General features: G+C 40.6%; 1 protein-coding gene across 1 annotated transcript; it reads left to right on the forward strand.

Moving 5' to 3' along the window:
* On the forward strand, positions 1-27,510 carry usp10 (ubiquitin specific peptidase 10). Its single transcript, XM_030766446.1, has 15 exons — positions 1-216; positions 6,652-6,720; positions 7,119-7,164; positions 7,502-7,561; positions 11,107-12,327; positions 19,595-19,686; positions 19,779-19,888; positions 20,129-20,187; positions 20,282-20,379; positions 20,860-20,959; positions 21,184-21,364; positions 22,370-22,535; positions 22,977-23,121; positions 24,204-24,269; positions 27,296-27,510. Exons 1-15 carry the CDS (start codon positions 196-198, stop codon positions 27,481-27,483), a joined length of 2,622 nt encoding a protein of 873 aa, XP_030622306.1. The 5' UTR covers positions 1-195; the 3' UTR covers positions 27,484-27,510.
* The last annotated feature ends 254 nt before the right edge of the window (positions 27,511-27,764 follow it).

Here is a 27,764-nt window from a genome sequence, read left to right on the forward strand (position 1 = left end):
TGGCGGGGCAAGCAGCGTGATAGGCTGGAGTAGTCGAAGACAGTCCAAATTTTACAACTGTCAAACTTACGAGTGGAAATGGAAAACATGTCGCGTTAAGCGTGTGTTTGTAATAACAATTACAACAAAATTTACCTATTCCCCCGAGAGAATATTCGTCCTCTGATTAGGGAGAAGAAAAATCTCACCGGGAGCATGGCTTCGCACAGTAACCAGGTAGCAAGCCACAGAAAACTATTTGATTCTACTCGTAGACGATCATTTAGTCCATCTACATGCAAGTTGTTCTGATTGTTATTTCAGTTGTTTGTGTGTTTGATGTGCGTGATGTACGTTACAGGAAAGAAGTTAATGCTGTCTTCAGCACTAAAACCCTGTTCCCCATTGAAACTCCAGCGTGGTGCAGGCCTAGAGCCTTGACTAGCTAACAGTTGGTGCTTATTGATATTAGCAGCGCGTAGTAAGCGTAGCCCGCTACCTAACAGGTGCTTGGGATCATTATTCACAGTGTTTGGTACTTATCATAATATTGTATCCACATATGATAGAACATGTATCACATTACCACTGAGTTTTTAAAACAGTATTTTCCCGTTGCGATTTTGTGTTTGGCCCACCTGCTCTACTTGCTGATGCAGGCCTGTTCAAACCACGAGTGCAGTTTTTTCAAACGGGTTATGGTTTTGTGTCTAGTGTTTGTAAAGACCAAAGCGTATAGACAGAGACTAGCTCAGACCTACACTGGTGTCATTTTGCACTGACTTAATGTGTCATTCCGAATAAATTTAATTCTTGCGTGAATTGTCGCCGCTGCAGGTAGTGTGGTTGTGTGAGAGGGAATGGGCCTGTTGACTGGGGGCGGACTTGTTTTATGTGTCAAATTCCATTCAAAATCTCTAATTGGAGTAGAAACAGCTGTATGGTACATCCACATTTTTACTGTTTTCAGTGTCACTGTATTCGTCAAAATTATTTGTTTTCCTTTTATTTATGTCTAGTCGCGTTGCTGGTAATATTGTTTGATGTATGTGGTTTTCAGTGAACTTTGCTTTCCCTTAATATTCGCCAGGCTCCCTGCAAACCAAGTGAGTCCATAATAAAGTGAAATGATACCTTATGCTTAGCTTTACACTTCAACGTGGGTGATGGCTTTGCTTCCTTGCTTAGCGCGTTGGCTAGCTCGGGTGCTGTGAAATGTTTTGACAGTCTTTGTACGTCATCTTAAGTTGATAGTGTGGCATTTTATTTGCACGATACTTGTGGCAAAATGTAGTTCGAAACTTCAATTAACTAACTTGTAGATGTTCTTGCTCAGACGGTAATCCCAGTGCGTAAGCCACTTGAGCCTGATGGCTAGCTTGATTACACTTTTCAGCACTGGTTGAGAGAGGCTAAACGTGGATAACGTTTACCGTGTGAGGACCGGTGAACGAGCACATTATTTTGAATACATATGCCCAGCACATTTTAGAAATATTACTGCCAACCGTGGAATCCTTCAAGCCTCATCACTGATTTGCAAATACAAAACAGTTGCTAACAGAGGATAGACTTCCATGCTAGTTTAGCAAGCCAGATGCATTAGCTAGTACAGGTGAATTGGAAAAAGCCCATTTCGTGTCGAGTTAAGCCGTAATTTTGGATTTGATCGATGCATGCCATCAGTTTTAATTGTCTCAGCAGTTGGTGGAGACGTGCAGTAGTTTTTTTTCCCAAACACGAAAGTACCCTTATCATACAGTTGAAAGTTTGCTTGTCGGCTTTGAGGCGAACGTGTTCAGCCATGCTTAGCACATCAGCGGTTGATTCACAGATAAGATCATTAGCTAAGCGTATAGATATAAGGATCGATCAGTTTTTAGGCTCCGATTTCCAACACATTATTATTTTTTATAAAAAAATATATCCATCTGATTGAATTTCCATTGCAGTCCGTGTTGTGATGGACCCGAGACAGAATTCAGCTGATTCATAGTTGATTAACCCATCCCCCTCCCATGTAACAACTTCAGGGTTGCTGATCGAACGACACAGTTTTCGTTATGAATTGCCGTTTGTAGTAACTGCCCGTTTTTCAGACCAAGTGTCCATTTTTTTAAATGCAAGAAGTATGAGAAATTGCTTGCAGTTTATTGATTACGCCTCCACCCAGTCTGTCTCAAGAGCAGGACAAGCATCTAAAGTTTTGCGCTTATTTATCAGACATTAAGTGTTAAGAATAGCGCGTAACTAGCGGTGTGCTTCTGGAATCCTGTTTTGCATAAACAAGACTTTGTGAGTGACCAAGTGAATGCTTGCAGTGGCTCCTCAGCTTTTCTCATTCCATCACTGTGTGTCACACTCCTTCCTCTGTTGATGAGTTTGTGGAGTATCTAATAATGGTCTTCACTCGTTGGTGAAAAATTGCCTGCGGTGATGTGGAAGTGCTGGATTGTGTCAGTGTCATGAGATGGAAGGGGGATTGGTGAGATTCCTGAATAAAGAAGTACTGACAATTTATTACTGAAAAAGGAAGAGGGGAAACCCTGTGTGGAACGTTGAGACATCAGATGTGCCTGGTTCAGAGGGGTGTCCCTATTGATTTCCAGGAATGGAAAAGGGAGCAGCTGATGAACTCTTTGTCATTATAGTTTGATGTGCTTGTGGTGTTCTGAACCGTCACATCCTGATTATATTTGAGATATTTATTTAATACGTGTTTGGTAAATGGCCCTTAAAAAAAAAACAGATGCTCATTTGGCCCTTATTATTTTTGCCCTTGTTTTTCATGATGATTGTTTATTGCAGTTTTGTTTGTTCCTATCGATAGCTCACAAGTTCAGTTGGTGTGTCAAGGCCTTGCTATTGTGTGGCAGTTTGTACATCTTCATGCATTCTAATCATGATTTGGCATTGTGTTGTTTAACATCTTAATCTTTTAATGGACACTCTGAGCTCATGGTGATATTAGCCCTGTCAAAAAGTGTGAAGAGTTGCAGTAGTGATCCTTTTTTTTTTTTATTGGCCAAAGGTTTATTTAACGCGGTGAGTCATGTAAGTTTATCACCTCAAAGCAGTGCTGTTTTTGTAACCTGAAAATCCAGTGAAACGGCTCCATTTCCCTGTTCTTATCAGGCAGAGATTGATTTACATATTTTAAGTTACTATAATTCTGAGGTATTTGTGAAGTTTCACTGTTGCATGTTCTGTGGTGGATGACCTTGATTTTTTTCCCATTTGTGGGAATTAAGTATGACTTTTCCCTGAGGTAAACCTGGGTCTGTGCCTCTTATGTCACACTAAGCCACTTTTATGAAGTATGTTTCCAGTCCTGTGTTATAAGGCTGGATAGCATGAGCCTGGCACTTGCCATGGCTCTGTCTTTTTCATTTACTAAAAAAAAAGAAAAATGCATGTCTGTGTTGTCGTTGGAGCATGTTTAAATAATACAGATGGCTAATTTGCAGTAATCCCCACTCTAAATGAACAGTGAGGGGGAGCTTAGTGTGGTACGTGTGGCATGCCTGCAGAAAGAGTCAAAGGGACATTCTTTCTGTTGTGATTGTATTAGCCATCCCGAGGCCACTGGATTATGGCTTGCTGTTTGTCACTTGTACTGCCATTTCAGCACTGTGGGTTCTGCAGTTGCATATGCTTGAGCTGCACTTTCTTTTCTCTGTGCCCCCCCCCCCCCTTTCATGTGGCTTTAGTTCGATGAGAAGAGGTTTTTTTTTTGTTTTTTTGTTTTTAATAGAGTTTGGCCCCCCTTTTTCCATACATCTTAGCTCCTTCAGTAATGAGCTATGTCTCCACATTAAAGATTTGCGGTAGTCATTTTGTAGGCAACATTGACAAGAATACAGATTGTTGGCAATTTTTGCATGTTTGAAGCTTGGTTTTTACTGTCCACCTTCTTTTCCTCAGTACACTTACCATAGTTTGGCTCTGCGGTCCTCCAGTGTAGTGAACGATCAGGAGACTTCAGATGCACTAGTACTGCACCTAGGATTAAGTTAATTATAGCCTGCCAGGGAAAGCAGGTTATCTACTGAGAAGTGTGGTCAGCATGAGGGTGAGAGTGGGATCAAGCTCAGGGTGAACGGGTGAGCGAAACTACATGATCAAAAGGTGCCCCAAGCACTCAAAAGTTTGTCGTTGGTCTAACATTGACTGAGTCTCTGCTTACAGTGTTTGATGAAGGTTAAATGACTGTGGTTGTGATAACAATTTTTGAGGAAGTGAGGAAGAGGTTGCTTTTTCTGTTCTTTTCCTCTGAGTCTTAATACTGTACTTTTTTTTTTTTTTTTTCAAATGACATAAAGACTCTGAAATATATAAAACTTGCCATGTAGATTTTGCCTACATTACAGTAACCATTCTTCAAGTTCTCAAATCTTAAGTGGTGTTTGTATGAAAGACATCCCAATTTCCAGCTGAACTTATCTGTGCAGCTGAACCCCAGGACGGACCCAGGAGCCTTGTTTAAGCAAACAGCTAGCAGGGGTAATCTCTAGTTCACACCCATGGGATTAAGAGTCAGAGGTCCAGTGTTTTAAGCCCTGCCACTTCAGTGTCCCCAGTGCTATTCATACAACATCTGTACGTTCTTTCTGCTCCAGCACCTCATGTGAAAACCTGCATCAGGAACATTTTAGTATATCCAGTGAAATCTAGTTTAACTGAAGGATCAGTCACATTTTCATGGCCGCTCAAGAATGTTGTTTGTTGTCTGTTTAGAGGCCTAGGAAAAGGGACTGAAGCCACTGTACTGGCTCAGATCTGATGAAGGCTCATAGTATAATAACAGCTGACGATAGACGTAAGGTTTAGACCTAATAGTAAACATTAATGTGCCTTTCTTTTAACTGCTGCATTAAGCAATTTGAGACCATTAAATAAATGACCAAATTGGAGCATATCTGAAGTTGTCCAGAGGCATAACCACGGCTTAGATTTCAGTGGGAATGTGGGTATCCCAAACAGTAAGGTTAGGTTGGTGTTATTCCTACATATGCAGCATTTTTAATGTCAAACAATTTTTGATCACATGTATCGAAAACCACAGGCCAACTCTGAAGTAGCCTTATTGTGTGTAGTCACTGCACATCTAATCACTGTGAACAGAATGACTTTTTCCAGGGTGCTGCTCAGCATAATGTTAAGCAGGTCAGAGCAGATAAAACTGTGTTATGCATCATATATGGTATTGCCTAATTGTGGTGTGTCATTAATTTGGACATGTGAAATATGTAGGCATGTAGTGCACTGATATGTTAAAAGAAAGCCTTTTGATTTTGTTGAACAAAAGACTATTTTTATAAAATGAAATCAACAACCAAACTTGGTGTGGCCTAGCATTACAAATAAATAAGTTAACAAAAACAAATAATAAAGCAACACATTTTAGAAAGCATAAGAAGCAAGTATGACAGATACAAAGCGAATTTAAAACAAAGAAACAAAAACTGGGAAATACATAAAAGAATTACTTACCAGTTAAAAACTGCCCGCAGAACAGCGTTAAGCAACAAGGCAGAGTTAACGGAAAGGAAATACCTAACAGAAGGGGAAGAAAAAGAAAAGCTGTTTAGTGATGCCCACAGCAGAAGTGCTGCAGTAAGTGGGTGTAAGAATATGACAGCACATAAATGTAATTCCAGTACTTATTTTTCACAACCTGGAAGATTTTAGAACAATTTTACCTCACCAAATGGAAAAACAGCAATATTACATTTGAAAGAAGAGTCTGAAGATATAATGTGTGTAGTTTAGGGAGAAAACACCTAAGAAAGATGAAGGAGAGGGAGACACTTTTACGGCATCATCCTTGTTCAAACTTTCTCACGTTCTTAAACTGATTCCTGTTGTGTTGTTGAAGATGGGTTTGGCTCTGTAAGACGGAATGGTCAGAGAGTCAACGTGTATAGTAGCTTTGAAAGCTTGTTTTGTGAAATAGTGTGATTTTATGCCCTTCTTTTGTGACTGGCGTTCCCCAGAAAAGATTCGTAACTGAGATATAATTGATGGTAGAAGTCCCTGTTTTCAAAAATGAAGTCCTAATATTTTTATCTGAGCAAGGCACAATGAGGACCCTGAGTTAGTGATTTAGACAGTGTTTGTTGTTTCAGGTTGCCTCTCATACAGTGTGTTACACATTAGCCTAAGAGAATGAGTCAGAACTGTCCACTAAATTAAAAAAAAAATAAAAAATATATATATATATATATATATATATATATATATATATATATATATATATATATGTGTGTGTGTGTGTGTGTGTGTGTATAAAAGAACTGTCCACTTGGCTTTGTTTATCTGTGTTTAATTGGAATCACAGGAGCCATTTTGCTATGCTAATGCTAAATGACTCATCACTTTCCAAGGTGCCCTTTACTTTTTACCCAAATTGGTATTGCAGTTGTGCCTGAAAGAATTGTCATTGCTGTTACCTCTTTTACCCTCACCAACAGTCTGATCTTATAATACATTTATATCACTCTTTTGTTTTGGAATTTTTTTGAATCTGTGTGAAGATCTAAGTAAATATTAGTCCCCTGAATGTTTCAACTACTTAGCGCAGATTAGATTTTGAACCTGTATATATATATACATTGCATCACAGAATATGGAAATGTGAAAATGTGATTATTTTTTCTTGTGTTTTCACAGTATATCTTCGGGGAGTTCAGCCCTGATGAGTTCACTCAGTTCTTTGTGACTCCTCGCTGTTATGTTGAGGTAAAGCAATCTCAGAACACTTTCTTAGAGGAGTTGTCATTGAAAAGTTGTGAGATGAGTGGTTTTCCCCATGCACAATACTGTCTACCGCAAGTCATTTGGAATTACCAGTTCAGCATCCGTACAGTCTCCCTGGGGGAAAAAAAAGCCAAATCATCATTACGTGGCACATGTCGCCCCATTTCTCTTCTAGGAGGTGGAAATTTGGTGTGAAGAACTTTTACATTGTAATCACACACCCGCTTTTCCGCTCCAAAGTACACCTAATAAAAGACGTTACTCATTTCAGATAAGCAGATCCTTTGATAAGCTATGCCATGCTCTTATGCCTAATTTTATTTCTACAGTGTCCTGTCGATATGTAATATCTGTCTTAACTCTACGTAATCTCTCAACAGCTTCCACCATTCAACGACAAAGTCACCTGCATCAATCATTCTTCAGGTAAGAGAACTGTTGAACCTGGAGCAAACCGTCTTTTTATAGAGCCATGGACTTTTCCCATACCAGGGCTTCTTCGACAAGGTGTCGCATGCACTGCTACAGTGTTGGATATTGCAATGTGGAGAAAGGAGAAGAGTCCCTCTTCAACTTGCAGACATCATAACCGTGAAAATACGTTTGAAACAGTTTGTTACAACTCCCCTTAACCAGACTGGCTTTATGGCCAGATCAAAAAGAAATTAGGCTTCACTTTTCAGAACATAAATACATCCAAAACATGTGTCCCACATAGTGCTATTTACACTGAGATTTACACTGATCTGTATTAATTATTTAGGAAGTTACTGCACTCCTGTTGTGCCTTACATTACGGAGTCAATGAGACGGCAGGTTTGCGGTGAGTTGTGGGTCCGACAGACGGTGCCTTATTCCTTTTCAATGCTACTGAGCTCAAACCAAGGTCTACGTAATGACGGCTTTCTTAGTCTTATGCCCTTACCTCTCTCATTCCTGCCTGCACATACACAATCTGTGAAGCTTTGCATGCCTAGATGCCTTTTCAACATTTCTCTGGCGCATATGTGTTTTGCACAAGAGTGCTTTTAATTTTCTTACAAATTAATCTTTTGAAGACTTTCTCTCAGTCCTTACTGAATGGATTATGCGAGCTGCTATGTATGACTCTGGGATATAGTGATAATTTTCCAGAAAATTTAACACACACCCATTTAAACAACACATTTATCAGCTTTGTCACTCTTGATGAATCCTTCCTCCCTTTGCTCTTTCTGGAATGAGACTCCTTGGAATTAACACTAACTCAGGACATTTAAATCATGAATGAATGAGTTGTTATTCAGATCTTGGAAATGATGTTCTTTAAAATGAAAAAAGCAGTGACTCATACTTGGTTGTGGTCTGTTTATGCGTTTTCTTGTAGCCACCCTTATCTTTTTCTGAGGATCAGTTTGAACTGCCCTTACTAACGCTGTTCTCATTTCGAATTCTGTCTTCCTGCTGAAAATCTTAATATTTCAATGCTTATCCATTAGAGGTGTAACGGTTTACCCTATTCACGGTTCGGTTTGTTTCACGGTTGGGCTCGAAAGAAATTTGAACCAAAATAGAACTGAAGATTCTCTTTCTTTTTAACTTAAAAATATTGAAATTTAGTACAAAAGAATGAATTTGATACAAACAGCCACAAAGCCCTTCATAAAAAAAAGAAAGAAAGAAAACTAATTTTGAGCACCCTTTTTCAAGCTTTTTCTTTTGGAAAACAAGTGTATTTTAAGGGTCTTTGCCATGTCAGTGACTGAAATACTAAAGATATAAACACCAGTGCATTTAAATTTAGGATGGTTCAAGACTGCTAAATGACAACTGACTGCTCTAACCTTTTCCAGATCACCGTACAGTTATTTCAATATTAGAAAACAAATTTCCACTTAGAGGAGCCTAGAAATTCGATTTCCTTTATTTGTTTGTACTGGTTCATGTATTCCACGGTAACGTATTATTTTTCGTCTGACTAACGGCAATGTGTGTTTTGTTGACATTTAAAACGGCCAGTTGTCATTTAAGTTGTCATTGTCGGCTCAGTTAAAGTTTATGTGCACTGCATGAAAAGCATGACGAATATTTTCTCTCAGTGAGAAATGGAAACCAAAAAAAAGGCAGATCCACTACAAACTATGATTAATGTTATACGGAAAATGTGTCTGTTCTTATACGAAGAATATGTATAATATGTATTCCCTGAGATATTGTGTTTAGTCAGAAAAAAACTACACATGAACACCTCCTGCGGTTAAAATAAATAAATAAAATCTGAAGTTCACTACACATGCATCGTGAACCGAACCATGCAATCCAGAACTGTAGTTTTTGGGTTCAGTACAAAACCGTTACACCCCTAATATCAATTCATGTACCAACCAAAGTTAATAATAAGAAGCAATCACAGGCAGGTTATTTATCAGCTTTCATGTCTCTGAAGCTGACATTAGCACAAAATGGATAATGTGATGGTTGTGGTGATAAGTTTTAGTGTTGTTCTGCCTAACTACATGACAATTTTATTTTGTTCTTGTGGATCATTCTGTATTAAATCAGACAACTTAGCTGTGCCCCAATGATTAGTTGAATCATTTCACCAATGTGTGCCCAATTGAATCAATACCTGTTGGTGAAATGCAGTGAACAACCACTTAAGAGACAGAGGGGGTCTAGTCATCCTGATTAACGTGTAAAGAATGGTATTTTTGAGCTAAAACAGGCTTGTCAAAAATTTAATTTTTTAAACGTTCAGATCTGTTTGAGTACACTTTGTTTAGCAGAAGTACCTGCAATGGTCTGTTTATTTGTTGACCACAGCTTTCTTTTTTCATTCATTCATTCTCTAAGCCTCTTATCCAAATTAGGGTCGCAGGGGGTGCTGGAGCCTATTCCAGCGTTCATTGGGCAAAAGGCGGGGAAACACCCTGGACAGGTTGCCAGTCCCGTGGTAGGGACTGACAAGCACATTCACACACACATTCACACCTAGGAGCAATTTAGTATCTCCAATTCGCCTGACCTACATGTCTTTGGACTGTCAGAGTAAACCAGAGCTCCCAGGGGAAACCCGCACCCAGTTGGGTAGCACGGTGATGTGGTGGGTAGTGCTGTTGCCTCACAGCAAGAAGGTCATGGGTTCGATTCCTGGCCTGGCAGCCAGGGTCCTTTCTGCGTGGAGTTTGCGTGTTCTCCCTGTGACCACAACTTTATCACATACAATTCAGAACCACGCTTCTGACACTAGGCACTGCTAGTTATTTTATTTGCATACTATTATTGACCTGTAAGTGTTTCTGATGATAACATTAGCCACAGTTTTAGGTATGCAAGAATAGCACCTGAACCATAAATCGCGGTGCACTTCAGGAAGCTGTCACTGTTCCAGAGTTTGTGTTGGCCTTTGACCCAGTGTACAGTCATGTTAGTTAATTGCTTTGGAACTTAAAAGCTTGAGTTGGTAGTGTCTTTATCTGAGACAACATGAGACTCAAATGAATGTCCTTCACCAATTGGGATCTTCAAATTGTGGAATTTCCAGTTTAGTGGTGATGCCCAAGTAGTCATAAAGCAAAAAACTGGGAGAAGTAGATCTCAGCTGTGTTTTGTCGAGGATGTGGAGGATGCCACAAAAATACTACTACTTGAGGTAATCTACTAGTTCTTGTACAAAATGAGATCTCAGGCAGCAGGTCATATTTAAAAAAAAAAAAAAAAAATTACAACATTTGAATTCCCTGGTGTCTCAGTGCAGAGGCCAAAATCTCTGAAATGACACAAGCCATTTATTGTACTCCTCTTTGGATTGTAAAATGAGAATGAGAGAGCTTTCCCATCAGCCTACAGATTGCCCCAAGTGAGGAGAGCCCAAATGACAAGACTGTTTTGGCGTTGCTGCCATTTCCTCAGTTTCTTTTGTGTCTTCAGTGCAGTGTAAAAACTGGTGGAGACTGCTGTGGTGGTTTGTATCTGAGTAAAATTGATGGTCCAGCTCACACTGATCTCTATAAAATTAGTTTTTGGGATTAAAAAAAGTAAAATACGGTCCTAGATCAGCAGTCTGAGATGCGTTACACTTTTGGCCATGCTCTGACACAAAAGGTTGTGACCTGAGCACCTCTGTCTCCTAGGTAGTCTTTCTGTTCTTTGCATCATCAAACGGTGTAAGTAACAAAGCAGTCTTTTTTAGATTTATTTAATACAGAATGATCCTGTAGTCCTTCAATAAGAGACCTATAATCCATGTGAATAGACAGATGAATTTGAAGGTAAGTCAAAGGAAAAATATGTAGGAAAAGATTTCAGGTATCGGGTAGAACATTTGTGCATATGGTATTGGGGTGTTTTTTCTTGGTCCCTGAGCTTACTGTGGTTTACTGTATACAGGAGAAGACTATCAGCACATTGAGTTTGGTGTGGATGAGGTGATGGGGTCGGATGTTGGAGTGAAAGACCCAATGTACAAAGTGTCCAGCACTCTGAACCCCCAGGCGCCAGAGTTCATCCTGGGTTGCCAGTCTTCTCAGAAGGCCTTGCAGGCAGCCCCAGTCTCTGACGTCCCTGATGGCTCTGACTTCAACTCTGTGGACTGTGCTGATTCTGAACCCTCTATCCTGGGGAGCCATCAGGTCTGTTCAGACCTGGATGGTGTATCAGGTAGCATGGGGCAGCGGGAACGAAAGAAAAAGAAAAAACGACCACCGGGATACTACAACTATCTGGAGGGCACTAGCAGCAGTGGTGGCATGAACACAGATGGAGTCCCAGGACCTGGGCTAGTGAATGGACACACTCCAAGTGCTTCAACCCTGGGTTCCGATGAAATGGTTGGGGAAGCCCTTACAGGGGCTGAAATCATCACAACAGCCTCCATCACATCCACCACATCAACAACCTCAGCTGCCCCTCCAACCAATCAGAGGACTTGTGATAGCCCTGATGAGTCCTCTTTGGACTTGACGAGCGGAGCTGCTTTGTTGTCGGATGGTAATAACACTGCTCTCTCGTCATCCTCCTCTTCGTCTTCTCAGAGCAGTGGAGTGGTAGAGGGGGGCAGGACTGCAGAGCAGCAGATGGAGCCTCCGGTTACGGAGAGCCCTGAACTGTTTGGCAGCGGAGGGCACAGCCCCGTCCCCACTTCCCCCCCTCCCACTTCAGCTGCTGTGACCAGCCCCCCTTCCACCACTGCTACTGCTACTACTGATGAAGGGGAGACTGGGGTCACTGGCAAAGCCAACGGGCTGCCGGAGCCAAGCTCTACTGTCCTCAGTGCAGAGAGACAAGGGGACTTATCTGAGACACGCACGGCACAACCACCCCCCTCAGCAGCCCTTACCTCCACAGACTCTGAATCCCGCTCTGTTGCAGAGCAGGCCCAGACGCCAGCTCCCCCTACAGCACCTGTGGCCAACCCTCCCAAATCTTGGGCCAGTCTCTTCCACAACTCCAAGCCTCTGCCCGGAGGACCTCAGGCCTATGTGGAAGTGAAGAATGTGCCAGTGGTGGTTGCAGTTTCTCCAGCAGTCGCGGACCTGCCTGAGAAAGCAAGCGAAATTAGGGAGGGCCCTGTCCCCATGTCTGAAGATCCCATGGCCCATAAACTTGCAGGTAATATATCTACAAAGCTAGTCTGCCTTGCACTTAGAAGAAACTCTTATACAAGTGAAATTTTCAAAGTGTGTGTTTGTTTTTATTTGCTTTTACTGAACAGTACATCCAAAAACATTATCTCTGAAAGAGTAATAAATAACTAGCTCAAATTTAATATCATTCTGTAACTTAGAACTGAAGTTATGAAATTCCCTTGGGCTTAACATCAGATGCATTTGACCTGTGCCTAGGTGTGGATCACCTCTGCTTCTGCTTCCCAGCTCTCTCACATATTGGGTAGAATTTTATTTAGATGGCTTGACAGGTCATGTTGATCTAAGGAACCAACAAAGTATGCATTGCATTACAGTTAAGGAATACTGCATGTATTTGCTATTTGTGCCCTGCTGTCCACAGGATGGCATCAGCAAAGCACTTTATCTCCTCCTAATGGAAATATTACAATATTACTGCTTATTCAGAGTGAGAAAAAAGAAATTTCCCTCTTTTTAAACCCATATAACATTGTCAGCTTTGAATAAACACAAGATGAACACCAGGTGGCGCCAGCATATAGTGTGAGATATGAACAGTACCACTACAGGCTGTTACCCGTCACATGACCAGGGGTTTACCAACTTATGGTATGTTAGAGCACGAGTGCCGGTCACTTTTTTCTGTTCAGTAATATGTTCAATATTATGGTGATATCATAAGCGATTCGTTCAGGACAATCCATAGTTTCCTTCTTTTTCATGTTTGACCAAAATAGCATGCAGGTTTCAAAACACTAGTTGCAAAATGAAACAAACAGTTTTGATCTCTGCTTGTAAGACAATGACCATTCTTTTCCATGTGTCCTGGGGGTAGATTTAGAATTTCATTGCGTGGCAAAAGACACGTTGGCTTAAGTTGATGGATTTTATGGGGCTTCATGATTTAGATGTGGTTTTCTCTAGTCATGCTAATGGATCTGAAATGTTTTTTTTTTTCTACTAAAGAATCTCTGTTTGTTCATGCCTCCCACATTTATTACAGTGTTTTATTTTCTTCAGTGACTTGTCTGAATTCATTCCAACAAGCCATTTTCTGTGCTGTCTCCCTGGAGAAAATGCACAAGGGTTGAATTTAAGTGTTCTCAAAGTCAAACTAGAACTGGTGTTGGACATGCATTGGGACCTCTCCTTGGTCAAAATTTTTTGCCACGAGATGAATGATCTCCAAAGTCAGTGCATATCTGTGTAGTAATTATGAAAGTGGGTAAGGGGTCTTTTTGTAAAATTGCAGGTGAGTCATATTTAACTGTTCATATTTATTCAGACTTTTTGGATATAGTGCAGTGTGATTTACTGGCAAATGTTCTCCATCTTTACAATAACCTTTTGTATGTTCCATGACACCACTCTATAGGCATGTGTTTGAAACCAGTTGTGCCTTCTTTGCTCTTGCACCCCTGGTATGGGCAGTACTGGATAATTACAGAACTATTCACGGATCTCTGCTTAGTTTCTTCTCAAATTTACATTGGGAGTATTTATGAAATATTTTGTTGAAGTATGGAAGCCAGTCATTAGAGTTACACCGCTCAGTTTTAAACTATGTGGCAATATGCTTAAGCTCTGAGTTTCTGAGTCACATTACTCAACAGCAGCAAACCCACAAGGTCCCCCAACCCGATCCTTTCTTTTCCTTCTCTTTTTTTTTTTTTTTTTTTTTTTTTTTTTTAACATGTACCAGATCTTTCTCTCTCTTTACGTTGGCCTGGACGTCATCATTGGCATTTGAGGAGAGCAAATGTAATGTAAATGTACAGTCCTTAAGCTGAAGATATCAATTTTACAACTACAAAGCATTGTATGGCACCCAAGTCCGCCAGAATTAAGTTGTCTATGTAAATAAACAACCAGAATGTAGGACTTTCAGCTCAAAATTATGCTACTTTCAGCTTGAAAACAGTTTACTCTGTCGTGAGTGAGTGATAAACAATTTGCAGATGTTTACTTTGTTGTTCTGGTTAAACAAACAACTAGTAGCGCCTGATTTCGTAGTGTTGTGTTGCAGACATTGAGGCGGTAAACATAGGCAGCTTTGATTGTGGACGGCTGACAAAATGGAGAGTGGACAAATGAACAGCTCTGAAAAGAATCATCTCACACTGAGCTGCTTCGTAGTGCCGACTTCTGACCGTTGAATGACAATATCCGTTTGCTAGTCTTTACTTTTTGGGTTCTGGTAGGGACTAGCTGTATTTGTTAAGGTTGACTCTTCACCTGCAGTTAGTAGGGCTGCAGGGGTATAGAAATTTCCTCATCACAGTATTCAAAGAATGCCACCTTGCGGTTTGCGGTCATGCTGCAGCCAAACCCCCCTGTGTTTAATTCTTCGTTCATTTGAGCCACTTGTAGCCATCATGGTTGTATTTCATAAGGTTCGCAAAAGCTTCTGCGACTCCGCTGTCTTTGGCCGCTCCTTGACCCTGCCAAAACGGTCTCCTTTGATAGCCTCTTCTAAATTGGCTGGTTCCCCCTTTTCATTGGTTTCATGGCGATGACACATTTGGCTTTGGAACAAAAAACATCGTCTCTACTGTTTTATCGCTTTCAAAAGACAGAAATCCATCGATTGAGCCCTAGGCCTTCGCCTAGGCTAATTGTATTAGTTTATTCATGGCGTGCATTTCAAACACCATGTAAAATGCTAAATATTTGGGTGATTAATACAACGGAGTATTAGGGCTACATTGAGTGGGGGGAAAAAAAATTCTGAGATTTTGAGAATAAGGTTGTAACATTACAAGAATAAAGTTGTAATTTTACAAGAAAAAGTCATAATATTACAATAATAAAGTCATAACTTTACAAGAAAAAGTCATAGTAATACGAGAATAAAGCCTTAATTTTAGGCTACGTGTTATTTTAGAGGGGAAATATCAGAGGAGCAGCCTGCCGCCTGCGATAAAATGAGGAACATGGAGCATCTTGTGTAATACATAAGTAAAGGTTTCACAAGTCGGGGCTCCAGGCAAAAAAAAAAAATCCAAAATATTTAGGAGCCAAATATATAATATTTTAGCAACCAAAATATGGTGATGTCATATGCTACATTGTTAAAGGGCTGCCTCACACTGCCTTTTCTTTCCCCTCTGTACCATCTGCTTTTGTTTTCTCTGCCTTCCGTAGTCACTGCACAATATATTCTTTACATGCACAATATGTGCAAAGTTCAATATACTGCAGTCATATAATCATACTTAAATGTCCACACTGATTGAATTGAGCTGGGATGACTTAAATGTCACTTGAAAACTTTCACTCGAGTTGGTCACGTCTTCATCGGCATCTGATGTAGAAGAGGTTGGGTTTGGTCGGGCAAGGAGTGAGGAAAAGTCTGATATTATTCACTTGCGCATTTTGTTTTCTTGCCAGCTGGCTAATGTTAGCTAACTATGCAGTAGGGATGTGCAGAGAGCCCAGTATTTTTATTTGTATCTGTATTTGTGGCGGCAGCAAAATTAGTTGTATTTGTATTCGAAGAAAAGTGGAAATAGGCGTAACAATCCAGTTTATTGTATTATGCTTCTAATTTTAGGGTATCAAAGTGTTAATATAGGCTAAGCGTTCCTCAATAAACTATTAATGATAATGAACACTTAAATGTAATATTAGTATATGGTTTTCAGAAACCCAGCAATAAACGTGTATAACCATGAGAATCATTTTAAAACTAGAGTACTCAAGCCAGTAAACTAAACTCTAAACTAATAAATGCCTGTGTGAACATTGTGAACCTCGCCACCCCCCATCTTAATTGGAGGACACAAACGTGACACACAGGCTAACTGAGCAGTGAGCACAGCGTGTAGGTGAACTACACTGCCAGAGTTAACGTAGGCTAATCTCCTACATGGGGCATCTTGTGAACTTCAGCCTAACATAGATTTCACAAATAACAAATTGGTTAATCTTTTGGCACCACATTATCGTAAGTGTCAGGACTTTGAAAAGATTATGCAAGAAACTGTCTATTTTGAAAAAAGAACCACATGGACTTGGAGGAAATTGCAACGAGAATAAAGTCATAATATTACAAGGATAAAGTCATAATTTTAGGCTACATGTTATTTTAGAGGGGAGGTAGCAGAAGAGCCGTCTGCTGCCTGCATTAAAATGAGGAACGTGGAGTATCTTGTGAAGTTATACTTTAGTAGGTTGCACGACTAACGATATATTTCATCTTTTGGCACATCAGCACCACATTGCGCCAGGCTGCTCTTCTGAAATTACAACTTTGTTCCCGTAATATTACGACCTTATTACTGTTTGTTCATCTGTACAGCTGACACTCCAACCACCGCTGGACAGGAGTGCAGAGAAGTTTAGGCCATGTATTGGAAACCTGACAGGAGTTCACACGATAGGGCAGCTATATGAATGCGCAGGATGAGAGTTCAGTACACAAACAAAACGTATGGCCATTTCAATTCTTTTTTTTTTTTTTTCCCTTGTGTGTAATGGTGGCGACTGGCAGAAAAAAATGCTCGCAAAATTGGCGCATTGGCGACCATTTTAGTCGCCATCTGGAGCCCTGCAAATAACAAAATACTTAATACTTTGACACATCAGCACCACATTTTTAAGTATCAAGACTTTGAAAAAACTGCAAGTTTTGTTGGTTGCTGGTAATATATTTTATCAAAGTGTTTTTTTCCCCCCTCAATCTTACTAATTTACTTTTGTAATATTATGATTTTCTGTCTCGTAATATTACTTCGTAAATTTATATTACTTTGTAAATATTACTTGGTGATATGTAAAATTATTCTTGTAATATTACAACTTTTTTTTTTCTTGAAATGACTTTATTCTCATCAAATTACGACTTTATTCTCGGAATATTTTGACACTTTTTTCTCAATTACAACTTTACTGTCGTAATACACTGCCTGGCCAAATAAAAAGTCTTACACTTTAATACTTTGTTGGACTGCCTTTAGCTTTAATTATGGCACACATTCGCTGTGGCATTGTTTCGACAACCTTCTGCAATGTCACAACATTTATTTCCGTCCAGAGTTTCATTAATTTTTGGCCGAGATCTTGTTGGTGACAGAAGAATCTAACCACTCTGACTTTCAATAGGGTTAAGGTCAGGACTCTGTGGTGGCCAATTCCTATGTAAAAATTATTCCTCGTGCTCCCTAACCACTCTTTCACAAATTAAACCTGATGAATCCTGGCATTGTCGTCCTGAAATATGCCCGTGCTACCAGGGAAGAAAAAATCTGTTAATGAGAGAACCTGGTCATTTATTACATTCAAGGACTCAACTGACTTCATTTTGTTGCCACATAACGTTGCTAAGCCTAGACCTGACCAACTGAAGCAACCCCAGATCATAACACTGCCTCCAGAGGCTCCAAATCCAAATTGTGACTTTTTTTTTTTTTTGCCAGGCAGTGTATTACGACCTTATTCTCGAAATCTCAGAATTTTTTCCCCTCAGTGTTGCCTTAATATTTTGTTGTAGATTAACTTAAAACTAAAATAGTTATTACACACATTTAAAAGTGTTTTATGTGAGTTTTGTTACACATTATAATTAATAAACATGGGTATAGACAGGGCTTATCATACACTGAATGTTTTCCTCCATAACATTAATTGTTGAAAACCAGTGAGCAGCTGCAACTGTCAACGCCAGACCCGCAAACCGCTTCTCCTCGGTGTCAGTCCTTTCAATTGATTTGATTGGTCATTCGACCAGAAGGTTACAATGACATGATGTGCTTGCTAAATGTTGTGTATGCTCAGTGCAGAGGTCTGGGCATTTTAGAATTGTTTTCTCGTTCTCGTGTGGAGAGATTTGAAAAAAACAAAAACAAAAAAACACCTGTGGACGTGATTCTCTTCAAAACTGATAGAAAAAAAGTGAGTTTTTGACAATACTGTATCCGGATATGTGTAGACTAGGCCATAGAGCAAGCCAAAAGCTACAGGAGGGTGGCAGCACTCTCTGATAAGGGGGGGGGGGGGGGGCTGTTATGAAGGTAATGGCGGTGGCAGGCTCAACGCCGCGGTACACCTCCTAATACCGCGGTATGTCGGTGATGTGGTTGTTGTTGCAGCCCTAGCAGTTAGTGCATCAATTCAGAATCAGACATTGAAAATATCTAATGCACAGAATATTTTGTCCACCTTCGAGTGAATGTTTCAATGTTCTGGTTATCCACGTGCTCCTCCTAACTAAAATGACCAGGACACATGGGTCTATAAGAGTATATGTTGAGTTCTTCGGTTGATTATAGCACAAGTATGTGACTATTTGGTGATCAGGGAAGATCCTTATCAGATCTGCCTAAAAGAGAAGCTTAATGTCTGGGAATGTTCAGTGGATGGTATGCTTGGTCTGACTGTATGCACGTTGTCCAAATTGCAGAACTCCATGATGATATTAAGTTGAAAATTTGAGCCCAGCTATTATGTATGTAACATTTTTGATTAGGGGTGAAACGATATAGTTTTTCCAAGGCCAGTAAGCATACCAAGTATCAGTAATCAAGGAGGGCAGTAATCAATATTTGGCGCCAAATCCAGTAAATACAAACATTTTACTGTCAGAATTTACATGTTGAGTCACACAAACTCCCAACACAAAGCTTTCTTTAAATGAAACTATGTTGAATGAAATGCGTTTGAATGTTACATTTAAAAAGAAATCAAGTGTATCGATCCCCTGGAAGCCACAGCAGCGAGCTTCAGCCAGAAACAATGGTGCGAGTGGGGAATGGTTGCATATATGTGAGTTGGGCATTACATTACCAAGTGAGGTCTGTAACTTTAGTATACTACTTTTGTTAAATGTTGAATGAGCTCTGCAACTCTAGCATGCTCTACTTGCATTTCCGTTCGGTGAAGGAGATGCGTCTCGGAGCTTTTGTTTCCCTCATCTGCCACTCTTGCTGAGAATAGTGTTGATTGGATATTTACTCCTCATTGTGAATGTTGAGCCAGACTACAAAATTGTACCTTTCAGAGAGTGGTGGCTGCATCATAGGAGCCCATGCATCACATAGAAAGGGACCTTTTTTTCTCAATCAGCAGTACTATCATTTGAAATGATGATTGCAAAAATGGCAAATATTTGCTTTTGATTATCAGCCAGAATAGTATTCTCTATGTTCAGTGTAAGCTTGCTGCGTGTGTGTTTGCCATATGTTGCCCATCTGATATTCTTGCACACAGACATATTCAAAGTTGAGACAATAACCTGTTTCTTTCATCAACAGAAATAGTCGAGAATGTGAAGCTGATACATAAACCAGTATCTTTGCAACCGAGAGGACTCATCAACAAGGGAAACTGGTGCTATATCAATGCTGTATCCTTCGCAAGCCCCAAATGTATATAATGTGTTCAGATACTGTGTTGTATTTGTTGTGTTCGTTTCTCTGTCCTTAACTCTGACTTCAGACCCTGCAGGCCCTGATTGCTTGCCCCCCCATGTATCACCTCATGAAGTCCATTCCCGTGTTCAGTGAAGCCCAGAGACCCTGCACCTCCACACCCATGTTGGATAATTTGTGAGTACATTATGACCAAGGCTTGAAGTGAATGATACAATCTTGCATTCAGTGATTATTCTCAGTTGTTGAAATTTTAATTAATAATAACTTAGTAAGAAATAATGGGATTTTTTTGCTCTCACGGTAAGCCCAAAAGGCAAAATACTGAATTGCTTTAGTGACTGTGTACCTTTGTCTTAATGTGTGAATTGTCTCCATGCCGTGCTTACTGTTGTGCTCTTGCTCTTCATACCCCAGTGTGAGGCTTGTGAATGAGTTTAACAATATGCCTGTACCATCCAAGCCCAAACAGCAAGGTAAGCATTTGTATCACTTATCAGAACCCATTGGCTCTGCCATTAAAGTTGTGTTATCCAGTTAAGTTGTAATGAGCATCTTTGTGTGTTACAGCTGCTGGAGAGAAAAAAGACATAAGACCAGGCGTTCCTTTTGAACCTACGTATATCTACAGACTTCTTACTCTCATCAAATCTAGCCTTTCTGAAAAGGTGAGCTATTTTACTGCTCGCTCATGTTTGACCTCCCCCAACACATTACAATGAAAATCTGAGTTAAAGTACAAGACAAACGTCTTGCTAAGTACTTTTTCTTTTCCTTGCAAATTTAGCAATACACGCTTCCCGAATAAACTGGAATGCTAGTTTATATTGCTAGTTTAAATTTCACGTGCCTTTGTCAGTAAATTGCACAAACTGAATGTCTTGTTCCAACACTGTCTGTACTTTTATGCTTATACACCCACGTACAGGGCAGAGGTATACACCTATGCTGAGTCAGTCCCCATTTACCAAAGAATATGAGGCCCTGAGCCATAGCATTCTTCAGATCATTGTAATCCTGTTCACTAGACACAGACACTGTATCAGCTGCTGCACAGAACCTGTGTGCTGAGTCACCGGTGTTGCGGTAAGCCGCAGGCAGACTCTCGGCATCTTGGTCTAATTAAAGCACCGATGCTTCTCTCTCAGGGTCGACAGGAGGATGCGGAGGAGTACCTCGGCTTTACCTTGAATGGGCTGCATGAGGAGATGCTGGCACTGAAAAAACTGATCTCTCCGCAGGAAGAGAGTAAGCACTCTGATTTGGTATTTTGTGGAACACTGAATTTCAATCAGAATACATTTCCTTGACCCCTTCACTTCAAACCGGTTTTCCTGTCACCCCTCATTGGTTGAGAAGTATTCAGCATCACTTTAGTTTACAGCTGCTGCGTTTCTCAAATAAAGTTTCAGGACATTGTAGATTTCCTTTATTGTCTGGCATTAGAGTGACAGTCTTATGTTTCCGAGCAGAAACACCCACACCCAATGGGCCTGATTCCCACCAGGGAGTGGACCAGGACTCTGCAGAGAAAGAAGAGGAAGGCAGTGAGGATGAATGGGAGCAGGTCGGCCCAAGAAACAAGACCTCCATCACCCGCCAGGCAGACTTCATTCGTACTCACATCACCGACATATTTGGAGGGCACATCAGGTAGACTGTACATAGATCTCCATCCTTAAATTAGAGAATAGCTCTCACACACTGCTGCCATATACCACCCATTTTCATTATTTTAATTTAAACAGTTTAACATTTATTTCTAATGGCCTGTTCACTTGTTATTTGCAACTTCAAGAGACAGGCGTTTCTTTTAAGTGGGAGCATTAACATTACCTGTCAATCCTTTCTCACTGCTGGGATAAAGTTGGTTTGCACTATCAATGTGTGAAATTCGAACAGGACATGAACAGGAATTAATAAGAATTTTGTAGTCTCTTTGAATTATCACGGTCTTATGACGGGGTAAAGACATTCTTGCTGAGCTGGTATTGTGAGTGGTTTTCCTAACACATTCACATTGCTTGTGCACCTGATCTTCTGGCAGATAAAACCCCATGTGAATGGTTAGTTTCTTTTCTTTTCTCTGAGCTTATTTTTCTTCAACTGAGCAACAGAACTGTGGCACCAGGAGCAGGCTTGCCCCTCTTTTCCTTGGCTCATTCTCTCGTGCTTGGTGTAAGAGCTGGGAGAGCGTGATGCCATCATCTTTTTAACCCGACGTCCCAGGTTAACCTGAGGGCAGCCTCACTCCAAGCTCAGCGGCTGTAGCCATCACAAACAGCTCTGCATGCCGCTGTCTCTGAGGTTCCCCTCTGCAGAATAACAGCTATTATGGCTCCGTAGTGTTGCCTTGCTGCCCTGGCAGGCATGAGGGCAAAAATGCGAACACTGTGAGGGAGTAAACCCAAAACTGGCATTTATTGTGCTCCTGTGTTTGACCTGTTCATGACCTAATGAAGAAACAGATTGTCTAATTGGTTTATAATTAGAATGTTAAGAATGTGAAATGCAAGACTTTTAAGAAATTTCAGTTGCGTAGGTTCTCTTTGCTGTCTTCTTGAGGGTTAGATGTTGGTGTGGAAATGATTTGGACGTCAAAGTGACTTTGATACGGTCCCTGCTGTGTTGTTAATGGGATCTTGCATTTTGTTGTAGATCTGTGGTGTACCAGCAAAGTTCAAAGGAGTCGGCCACGTTGCAGCCGTTCTTCACCTTGCAGCTGGACATTCAGTCTGAGAAGATCCGTACCGTCCAGGAGGCTCTGGAGACACTGGTGGCACGAGAATCTGTTCAAGGCTATACCACTAAAACCAAGCAGGAGGTGGGTGCACTGTTACAGTTGCTCACTCCATACTTCATGGGACTACATGTGTCATGCATGGCTTTAATAGTCTGACTAAACTTGTAGTTCATAGTAATAATAGTATCTTACTTGATCTGTAAAAATATTGAATTTCAGTGTTTTGAATGGTCGATTCCTTTGTTGACTCAAAATCAATAAAGGAAATGTTTTGACGAACAGCTAAAATGTTTCATTGCCAGTGGCTGAATGGTTATGATGGTTAGCAGACTCTTTGCCCATGGTCTGTTTTTACTTAGGTACCTTGGTCATTGTCTAGAATGGCAGTGGCATAACAGTTGTTTGTTGAATGGCTGTGTGTGTCCTAGCATTGCTAGAAGATCCTGCCTGTAAGCAATTGCTTTGTAAAGTCAAATCTGTCTCTGCCGCTCTCTGTCTCTCTACCCATCTCTCTCTCTCTAGATTGAGATCAGCAGGAGAGTCACTCTAGAGGAGCTTCCTCCTGTGCTTGTGCTTCACCTCAAGAGATTTGTATTTGAAAAGACCGGCGGCTGTCAGAAGCTGGTCAAGAATATTGATTACCCTGTTGACTTGGAAATCAGTAAAGGTATGTTTGATTCTTTGAATCTGTTCTTCTGTCCCAGACTTCAGAATCTCTGGTTAATATGAAGTCCTATATTCTGTGTTCCTTTGCTCTATGAGATTGTTCATCCGAAGAACATTATCTCACTGTCTACCTGCTGACAGGAGATTTGTACACTACCCACTGTACAATATATGGGGGATAGCTGACGGACCCCTTTTCAGGACCTTTAGCTTGTACTGTTGTGCGTCTTTGCCGTTTAAGTTAGGAAAGATCTTTACATGGTAAATCAATGTGTGCTCCATTCGATAGATTGGTGATACATAGATGTATAACCAGATGAATAACCAAAACCGATTAGAGTTTTTGTTTTTAGTACTAGAGTTGAAAAAAAAACTGCTCCAACAAGTGTCCATGCCCTTCTTTAAAATCAGGCCAGTTCTTAGTTCTCAGTTAAATCACAGTCCACGTCACATTAGTCTACAACAGCTAGCAGGCTGTCTGTGTTCAAATCAGTTATTTTTAAGCATATTTACTGCCCCCCATCTCAACCACCAGCCTTTCACCCTTTGAAAACCAGTGCATTTTCTTTTGTCGTGCCAAATGGGTTCCTACCGTTCTCTGGGGGAAATGAGTGCTTCTGAAGATGATGCATGTTGTCAGGATGGAAGCCTGTGTCGGATTTGTTTGGTTCTCTTCAGAGAAACTGATCCCCCACAAAAAAAAAGAAAAAAAAAAAAAACAACACAAAACAGTGCTGACCAAACTAAACAACAGACCTAAAAGACAGCTGTGTAAGGCCTCTCCATTGTAAACTGATTCCTGTCTGTTTGGTTTCCTGCTGTTAAATGTAGGCTACATCTTATTTTGGTTAGAAATTGAGAAGGGGGTAGGAATAGAAAACGGTTGCCAGCACCCACACGGCCCTTAGTGAAACGTGTAATCTGTGTTCATATTTCTAATTGCTAAACATTTTTTTGAGTATTTTTGTTCTTCTGACCAAATGATTTTTTTTTTTTCAAGTTTGTGGGATGATGCTTTTAAACACTTTGGATTTGTCTAGGCGCACTCCTCATATTTCTTTGTCTTTTTTTCTTTTTTTTCAGATCTCCTCTCACCAGGAGTTAGGAGCAAAATCTCCAAAGTCCAAAGAACCTACAGGCTCTTCGCAGGTATGTTCTCTGTAAGACACACACACACACACACACACACACACACACACAGGGTTATACCTAAAGTATCTTCTCTTAAGAAGAGTATCCACTGAAAAAAAGTGTTGAGCGTATGGCCTTAACACCATACTTCGTAGCCTTTCTTTGTGAATATGAAGTATTGTAGATAAGGAAAACGTCTTTGAAGGCACAAGGATCTTCATTGGTTTGAAAATGAAGTGTAACCTTTAAATTTAAAAACAGCGATGTGGCATCACCTAATTAAATATTTTGTGATCCATTCTCACGGCCTACAGTTGTGTTGTGCAATGTACAACAGAAGTTGGTCTCCAGTACCAGCTATGGTGCTCTCACCTCTTTGCTATCCTGAAGTGTTCCTTTAAGCAAGTCCCTTCCTCACCTCTCCGCCCTCTGTTGCTTTTTCCGCACTTTTTATTTCCAGTGGCTCTCTCTGCCCCACACACGGCTCACTGATCTGTTCAAACAGACACAGAGTCCCCCTGGGTAGATGGGTTCCTATTCATCCACTTCTAGTTCAGGAGTAAATTGCTTTCGTTGGTTTATTTTCCTTTTGGAGGGGAAAAAGTCAAACTGCTTGTCAAAAAGTTGTCTATACAGTAACCCTTAGCAACAGTTCCTATACCAATGTCTCAAATTTCCCCAAAGAAGGGAAGGGTAATGAAAAGATTTTTTGTATTTATTCTTTCATTGACTGTGATATGATTCACAATAAAACCACGTACCATATTGAGTAGAACTGCGCTATTTTTGGAGGCTTAACCATTTCAATTCTTTTTAGTAAAATGGAAAGAATTGCATGCTCATACAATCAAGCGTTTGGAAGTTTGATTTCAAAAGTGTTTACGGACCTACTTTTGTCGCCAAGACTAGTCTTCCGAGCTCTCACTGCGCTGCTAGTGAAGTCATTTTTTGGCATCAGGGAGTTTGTGGTTTCCCTTAAACGTGACACAACGTGATTTTTCGGTCTTCAAAATTAGTTAGGTCAACAGTCAAGTCCTGATTTTATTCATACACTGATTTATTATGGAGAGGCAAAGTCTTTCTTTGGCAAATTATTACATACAAGTACCTGCCAAAAAAAGGAAGTGCCAGAAGATTGGTCTAAATAGTGTATTTGACCTATTAAGCCAGCAGCTGTTAGAGCAGCCTCAGTTTGCCTTGACATAGATTCAGATGTCTGGAGCTCTGTCAGAGGGATGTGACACCATTGTTCCACAAGAAATTCCGTCATCTGGGGTATTTTGTTGATGGTGGAGGAAAACACCGTCTCAGGCCCAACTCAGAATCAGCCTTAAATATTCAGCTGGGATCAGATCTGGTGACTGAGACAGAAAGAGCATGTGGTTTGCTTTGTTTTTATGGTTAGCAAGTATCATTGGTGGCTCCTGCCATCCTGAAAGAGATCATTCCTGTTAGAACAGGACATTTCAGTTCATCTTGACCTTTGAGGGGACCTAAACCAAGGCTGAAAAAATATACTCCACCCCAGTACTGAGCCATCACAACCCTTCATCATCTGAAACAAGCACTCAGACCAGTGGGTTTCTTTTGGCTTGTGCCAAGTCTGAATTTGCCCAAGCAGTGTGAAGAATTCATATGAACGAATGACCTTTTTCCCCACTGCTTGGTAGACCACTGTCTGTGTTTCTCCACACTACTTCACTCGCAAGTGTGCATTTTCACTTTTTATGTGTCACATGTAGACCGTCCACAGCATTCTTCTCTGAAGCTCTTGTTTGAATGTTTCCCGATGAAACATCCTGCTCAGGCCTTAGACAATTATTTGTGGGAAGCTGACTGAGAGGTTGAAAACCCCTGCCTGACGCTTCCATGCTAAAAATCACCTTAGCCAGTACTCCATGTGAAATTTATGCTAACCGAGCAGTGTTGATTGCCTAAAGCTTCTGGTGCGTTCCATTTGAACTCGGAAGTCGGAATTTCGGAGTTCCCAGTCTGAAATTTCAGCAGGAATACCCCCCTGAAGTCGGATTTCCAACTAAGAAAGTTGGAGGAACCTCACCAACCCCAACTTCAAAATTCAAGATGGCTGCCCCCAGTATTGAAGTAGTGAAAGCTGTAGTAGTTTACTGTTTATTGGCACTTCTGTCTTAGTTGTCTCATTGAATCAGTCGGACACAGAGAGTACAACCGTGGACATGTTGCTACGGCGTTTGTGTGTGCAAAATACCACTTAATGTGTTATCAACTGGTATTGCTAACAACAGCTAACCTGGCTAAAACGGTTTTCCGACTTGTTGTCTGGGAATGCAGTCAACTCGGGTGTGACGTCATTCCCAGCTCCAAGTTCTGACTTCCGAGGCAAATGGAACGCGCCATTCTACCAAACTGTCCCAACAAGCACCTCTGTATGAATTTTCTCAGATCACTACTTCTAGCTTCCAGCCAATATAATGGGAGACAACACCATCCCTGCATTTTAATACCTGATCCTTAGCCCACAAGGAAAGTTAATTGCCAAAATGTTAAGAAACAGATGTTAAGATACCACACTACTGTACTTTGTATTCACCATTTATGACTTCTGTGTGATTAATTAAATAGTTAATTTAGTAGTTCTTGCCAATGAAATATTACAGGTCCTACTGACCAAGTGAAAATTAAGTTCGCTTGCATATTTAAGTTACTTGTAGGTCACTGGGTACACTGTTGTGCACCATACAGAAGACTGCTGCTTTGTTACTGCCCATTAACATTAGGGTATTTCTCTTCATAATTTGACGTTACGGATGCATATCCACTGTTACTGTTACATATCCAATTAGCATCTACAAGTGTTAAAGCTTAAAATGGGAGCTAAAAAGGAAAGAAAGGGTTTTCCCACTTCTGCAGTACTCATCTCTAAAATGAAGGGTAGTTGTTCCACAAATCTGCATAAAACTTGGCGTATGTGGCTGGGCATTATTAGTCATATTTCTCCAAAAAGAAAATGAGATTATTTCTATGCTTACTCTTCCATAATGCTTCCTTTGTTTCTATTCTTGCAGTTGTTTATCACCATGGGAACAGCGCCACAGGTGGCCATTACACTACGGATGTCTTCCACATTGGTCTAAACGGCTGGCTGCGCATTGATGACCAGGCCGTCAAAGTCATCAATCAGTACCAGGTGGTGAAGCAGACTGCAGAGCGCACTGCCTACCTGCTGTACTACCGTCGCGTCGACCTGCTGTAGAAGCCACAAGCACTCTTATACAAACACACACACACACATATATGTACACATACACACACACACACACACACACCCTTGCATACGCAAAAACAAACATACAGGCATTTCAACAAGAACACTGCCCAAGGTTTTCTCTTGCAAGATTCTCCTCTTCCTCCCTAGTCCCAGCTTTTCCAGAAAGCCAGCTTTTCCAGCAACACTTTTTTCCTTTGATCTTTTTTGAAAGAAAAAAAAAAAGACACCTTAAGTATCTAAAGACTTCCCTGAGATGGTTTACTCCT

The sequence above is a fragment of the Chanos chanos genome, chromosome 2 (genome assembly GCF_902362185.1).
Source record: "Chanos chanos chromosome 2, fChaCha1.1, whole genome shotgun sequence".
Classification (NCBI taxonomy): Eukaryota; Metazoa; Chordata; class Actinopteri; order Gonorynchiformes; family Chanidae; genus Chanos; species Chanos chanos.